Raw genomic sequence first — 6,485 nt, 5'->3', positions numbered from 1 at the left:
AGTAATACTGTAGCTTCAGCTGGGTCGTGGTCAGAAGTAGGGCACACAATAGAGAAACGTTTTGCAACAGAACACAAACATTTTCTTTATAGGAAATCCATTATCTTCCTATTGAACACAACCCATAGTACCTGAAGCTATTTGTGAGGATTCAAGGAACTGGCTAGGGTACTGAAAGACTCCACGCGGCTATTTGTCAACATGTCAACTTGAATGATGAACAACAGCACACAATGTGTTGACATGCAGCGTTATCGAGATGCGTCCCCTACTCAAGTATTAGATATTGTGAACAATGACGTATTCTAAGTGCATTGCCTCACACAAACAGCATATTGTCAACATGCCAAGGTTATGGATCTGTGTGCATTGATCCGACAGACTGAGCATTTCAATAATTAAGGGACTGTAATGGACTACCAATTGGTTGTTCCAATGGCTCGTGGTGTATGAATGAGTCATTAATAAGAGAGACACAGAGAGACATTAATTCATGTTTATATATGAATGATACTTTGCGTCTATATAGTAAATATGGACTGATTGTTTGGAGAAGGAGAGAGAGCAGAAAGGGGGGGGGGAGAGAGAGAGGTTGTGAGAGACCGAGACAGAGAGAGGGAAACAGAAAGAGGTTATGAGAGAGGCAGAGAGAGGTTATGAGAGAGGCAGCAAGAGAGAGAAATATAGCGACAGAGAGAGAGCGAGAGACAGATGTTTCCCATGCCAATAAAGCCCTTTGAATTGAACTGAATTGAGAGAGACAGAGAAAGACAGAGAGAAACAAAGACAGAGTAGCCGTGTGTAGTAGAGTTGAAAGATAGGAGATAACTAGTCTGATAGGGTGAGTGTCAGGGAAGAGGAGGTCCTGGCGCCTGCCTTCCACACACACAATGCTTTCTAGAGGTAGAGAGAGGAGTGGATTCAACTTCAGCTAATTGAAAGAGCTTTTTGGCAGGAATGGACTGCATACGAGCAGAGGAGCGAACGGTGCTGATAATGAGAAGCAGGAAGAAAGGGGGGGGAAACGGGAGTGAATGAAAGAAAGAGAGATTGCAAAGTGGGAATGAGGTAGAGGAAACGGACAAAGAGATAGATTGCAAAGTGGGAATGAGGTAGAGGAAACGGACAAAGCGAGAGATTGCAAAGTGGGAATGAGGTAGAGGAAACGGACAAAGAGAGAGACTGAAAAGTGGGAATGAGGTAGAGGAAACGGACAAAGAGAGAGACTGGAAAGTGGGAATGAGGTAGAGGAAACGGACAAAGAGAGAGATTGCAAAGTGGGAATGAGGTAGAGGAAACGGACAAAGCGAGAGATTGCAAAGTGGGAATGAGGTAGAGGAAACGGACAAAGAGAGAGACTGGAAAGTGGGAATGAGGTAGAGGAAACGGACAAAGAGAGAGATTGGAAAGTGGGAATGAGGTAGAGGAAACGGACAAAGCGAGAGACTAAAAAGTGGGAATGAGGTAGAGGAAACGGACAAAGAGAGACTAAAAAGTGGGAATGAGGTAGAGGAAACGGACAAAGCGAGAGACTGAAAAGTGGGAATGAGGTAGAGGAAACGGACAAAGAGAGACTGAAAAGTGGGAATGAGGTAGAGGAAACGGACAAAGAGAGAGATTGGAAAGTGGGAATGAGGTAGAGGAAACGGACAAAGAGAGAGACTAAAAAGTGGGAATGAGGTAGAGGAAACGGACAAAGAGAGAGACTAAAAAGTGGGAATGAGGTAGAGGAAACGGACAAAGAGAGAGACTAAAAAGTGGGAATGAGGTAGAGGAAACGGACAAAGAGAGAGACTAAAAAGTGGGAATGAGGTAGAGGAAACGGACAAAGAGAGAGACTGAAAAGGTGATAAAGGGTAACATAAAAGAGTGAAAATTAAAAAGAAAAGATAGAAACCACAAAAGCGAAACCACAAAAGCGAGAGACAGAAAGATAGGGATGGGTTCTCTCATCCAGTTCTATAGGGTTTTGTCAAAAGGAGAGGACATTTGAACTGAATAGCCCAAAAGCACAATGAAATAGTCCACTAAATACATCTCTACCCCAATAAAAAGGACAATGAAATAGTCCACTAAATACATCTCTACCCCAATAAAAAGGACAATGAAATAGTCCACTAAATACATCTCTACCCCAATAAAAAGGACAATGAAATAGTCCACTAAATACATCTCTACCCCAATAAAAAGCACAATGAAATAGTCCACTAAATACATCTCTACCCCAATAAAAAGCACAATGAAATAGTCCACTAAATACATCTCTACCCCAATAAAAAGCACAATGAAATAGTCCACTAAATACATCTCTACCCCAATAAAAAGGACAATGATTTATTAGCCAACAAAATGATGGCTGTATTCTCTCATTCTTTACCTCCACTCAGCCCTGAGATTAAGAGACGAGATTGGTTGGTTAGGGTGGAAACACCACAGCCGCCCTCAATGGCAGGGTCCCAGGTGTGTGTGTGTGTGTGTGTGTGCGTGTGTGTGTGTGTGTGTGTGTGTGTGTGTGTGTGTGTGTGTGTGTGTGTGTGTGTGTGTGTGTGGCAGCCATTTAGAGCTTCTATGATGCAGTCTTTGCCTGAATCAGCCTGAGGTAAAACCACTTTATCGGTGAAATAGGATGAGAAAAACATGCCAGACGTACTACACGCATGAGAGACCTGCAGGAGTGTTAGACCACCGTGGGCACCACATACTTTACAGTAGAGTGAAGTACAGAGATGTGTGTTTTGTGTGTGTGTGTGTGTGTGTGTGTGTGTGTGTGTGTGTGTGTGTGTGTGTGTGTGTGTGTGTGTGTGTGTGTGTGTGTGTGTGTGTGTGTGTGTGTGCGTGTGTGTGCGTGCGTGCGTGTGTGTGTGCGTGTGTGTGTGGGTGTGTGTGTGTGTGTGTAGAGCACAGGAATAGAAACACAATATCTAGATACTAAGGTTGTCACGCCTGCTCCCGCTCCCTGGAGCTCGAGGGCACCAGGCTACCCTTCTTTACACACACCTGCCACCATCATTACGCGCAGCAGCGCTCATTGGACTCACCTGGATTCCTTCACGTTGTTGATTACCTGTATATCTGTCTGTTCCTCGGTGGTGTTCCCTGTGTCTGCATTCATTGTTGTTATGTGTTCTTGTCCAGACGCTGTTCCTGTTCTGTTTCATGTCCGTCAGTTATTAAAACTTCACTCCCTGTGCCTGCTTCTCATCTCCTGCGTCGATCCTTACAGAACGTGGACACCATTACAAGAAGCATCAGGGAGTTTTTTAGGGTTTGATTTTGTTGGACCCGGGGGCTGTCGCCGATGGAACCTGGGGATGCCTAGCCTGACGTCACCAACAAAACAAGACAACTCATGGGCCGGCTGATATGCCTCAGCCGGCCCATGAGTTTTCTTGTTTTGTTGGTGACGTCAGGCTTGGATTCCACCGCTGATGGAAGCAGGGGTGCCTAAGCTGGCTCTTCGGGCTGTCACGCCCAAGCTGGCCGAGAGGTTTCCTTGCCACGTTTGGTTTGGCAGGTCCCCATCCCACGTCATACTTCAGCTGGCCCATAGGGCTTCTACACCGCAGTGGGATTCTCAGGCTGTTACGCCTCAGCCGGCCCGTCCGGGACGCTGGCGCCCCTAGAGAGAGAGGGGGGGGGTACTATCACGCCTGCTCCCGCTCCCTCTCCCTGGCGCTCGAGGGCACCGGGCTACCCTTCTTTACACGCACCAGACACCATCATTATGCGCAGCTGCGCTCATTGGACTCACCTGGACTCCCTCACTTTGTTGATTGCCCCTGCAATATGTTATGCCTAGTTCCCTCCTTCAGGGAACAGTAGTTATATTCATAACTGCACGTTTATTTTCAGTCGGTCACTTGGTATAACATACTATGTGGACATACAATTACACCCGAAGCCGGCTAAGAGTGTACCAAACTAGAAGGCCCACGGTAGGCCAAGCACACACAGGTTCCACCGGCTCCAAAAAGGGGTTATAGAAGCCACCTTTTTCCCGAATACTTACCCGAGAAGCCTGAACTGTCAGAGCCTCATGAGGCCTGAGATGTCAGAGCCCCATATAGATCAAATCAAGATCAAATCTAATTGTATTAGTCAAATGCGCAAAATACAACAGGTGTAGAACTTACAGTGAAATGCTTACTTACGAGCCCCTAAACTACATAAAGGACGCGAGTGGCATTACCCATATGGTTGATGAGAATCTCCATATTGCAAATGTACGGTCCCTTACAACACGTCCGCGAGTGTTATTAAAATAGGCCGATGACCTCAGGTCATGCCCCAGGGCTCGGTCTTCCGGGAAGTCATCGAATAAAGTCTCTCGGACATTTGGTTTCCGTTTTATAACATTTTAAATTTTGGGTCATTTTTCCGCTGTACTGGAAAATTCCACCAGATGGCGACTGGCTGCTTATTGCAAATGAACAAAACATCACCAAATGGACATGGGCATTTCTCCTAAAAGGAAAAGACTTTGAAGATGAAACTTGGTGAGCACAGGTTTGGCCAAATTGGCTTTTTTAGCCCAGAAACAAGATAGCGTCGAGGCGTCAATGCTTTTTGAGTTGAGGCCCATTTTCTGGGATTAAAGTAAAAAAAACGGTAATCCAGAGCTAATTTGACCACTTCACGTTAAAGTACAAAAACCTACACGTGTAAGGAAAAAAATAACCAGCCATTTATCTATCGTAATTTACGAGAAATAATTCAATGTCCGTTTGGTGACCTGTATGTACGTACAGTCACAGTGGGGACGAGGTCATCGATGCACTTACTGATGAAGCCAATGACAGATGTGGTGTACTGCTCAATGCCATTGGAGGAATCCCGGAGCATATTCCAGTCTGTGCTTGCAAAACAGTCCTGTAGCTTAGCATGTGCTTCATCTGACCACTTTTTTATTGATCTAGTCACTGGTGCTTCCTGCTTTAATTTTTGCTTGTAAGCAGGAATCAGGAGGATAGAATTATGGTCAGATTTGCCGAATGGAGGGCGAGGGAGAGCTTTTTATGCATCTCTGTGTGTGGAGTATAGGTGTGGAGTATATAGTTATTTTCCCTCTGGTTGCACATTTAACATGTTGATAGAAATGAGGTAAAACTGATTTAAGTTTCCCCGGCTACTAGGAGCGACGCCTCTGGGTGAGCATTTTCTTGTTTGCTTACGGCGGAATACAGCTATCTTGGTTCCAGCCTCTGACTGTGGTGGTATGTAAACAGCTACAAAGAATGTAGATGAAAACTCTCTCGGTAGGTAATGTGGTCTGTAGCTTATCATGAGAAACTCTACCTCAGGCGTGCAATGGCTTGTGACTTCCTTAGATATCATGCACCAGCTGTTGTTTACAAAAAATACTTAGACCGCCTCCCCTTGTCTTACCAGTCTCCGCTGTTCTTTTCTACCGGTACATCGTATAACTAGCCAGGTTTATGTTGATATTGTTGTCGTTCAGCCATGACTCCGTGAAGCATATAGGGAACCAGAAACTGCTGCAACTTGGCTATGTGCACTGCCATGCTGCCACTGCAGTCCATAAACCCCACAGTTCTAAGAACAATACTTACCTTGTAAGCCTGAAATATCAAAACTCGTACAAGGAACCGCATGTCCAAAACAACAGAACCCCTGTTGTGACTTGGTAAAGCGCCAACGCACGCTACATAGCAGGTCAACAGACTTCAATGGTTCAAACGGAGGCTCACACAGAGAGTCCAGGACCAAAGCCAGGTCCCAGATTGGTGCCATAGGCTCAGACACTGGTCTGAGCCAACGCATGCCTTTCAGGTACCGCACCCCCAGAGGATGAGACCACTGGGTAGTACTGTCAATCCCTACATGACACACCGAGATGGCTGCCATATATACCTCCAATGTGAAAAAGGCACTGCTCAAGAACATCAAAATGTCCACCAAAGAGCTTTGAAAAGGAGAAACTCCTGTAACCAGACACCAACCCTCAAAGTACGTCACTTATATGTGTACAACCCTCTCGTAGAGTGTGTGACGCGCCAACTGTACAGTCGTAATCACGTTCAAGGGTAAACCCCTAGCCGTCAAATTCAACCTTTCAAGGGCCAAACCCACTGATCCCATACATGTGGTCGTGGGTGCCAAACTCTCCCATGCGTCTGGGACAATAGATTCCGACTACACGGAACCCTCCACGGGTCCAAGCCCAACAGGCGAATGATCACTGGGAACCAGGGTTGTCTGGGCCAACGGGGAGACACAACAATCAACAACAGACCCTCCTGAAAGACCCTCCCCACGGTGGCTTGAATCAGATGCATCGGAGGAAATGCATAGCGCAGGGTACGAGGCCACTGATACGCCAAAGCATCCGTTCCCAAAGGAGCGCCCAGATCGCTCATTGAGAAGAACAGACAACAATGTGCATTTTATTGCGATGTGTAAGATCTACGTTGGCCATGCTGATCCGGTCCCATATCTGGGGAACCACCGAGGGGTGCAGTCTCCAC

General features: G+C 46.2%; 2 protein-coding genes across 2 annotated transcripts in view; one reads left to right on the top strand and one right to left on the bottom strand.

Moving 5' to 3' along the window:
- The window catches only part of LOC135560282 (RNA-binding protein 25-like), a gene marked incomplete at its 5' end in the record, with an annotated part of 5,638 nt that extends 2,015 nt beyond the window's left edge, over nucleotides 1-3,623 (top strand). The window contains one exon of the mRNA XM_065002145.1: nucleotides 3,411-3,623. Within this exon, the coding sequence (XP_064858217.1) occupies nucleotides 3,411-3,623 (213 nt within the window). The remainder of the gene's footprint in view (nucleotides 1-3,410) is intronic.
- The window catches only part of grin2bb (glutamate receptor, ionotropic, N-methyl D-aspartate 2B, genome duplicate b), a 143,991-nt gene that overhangs the window by 89,599 nt on the left and 47,907 nt on the right, over nucleotides 1-6,485 (bottom strand). The window lies entirely within an intron of this gene.

Source organism: Oncorhynchus nerka, linkage group LG15, assembly GCF_034236695.1.
Source record: "Oncorhynchus nerka isolate Pitt River linkage group LG15, Oner_Uvic_2.0, whole genome shotgun sequence".
Lineage (NCBI taxonomy): Eukaryota > Metazoa > Chordata > Actinopteri > Salmoniformes > Salmonidae > Oncorhynchus > Oncorhynchus nerka.
This window is presented reverse-complemented; position numbering and strand designations above follow the sequence as displayed.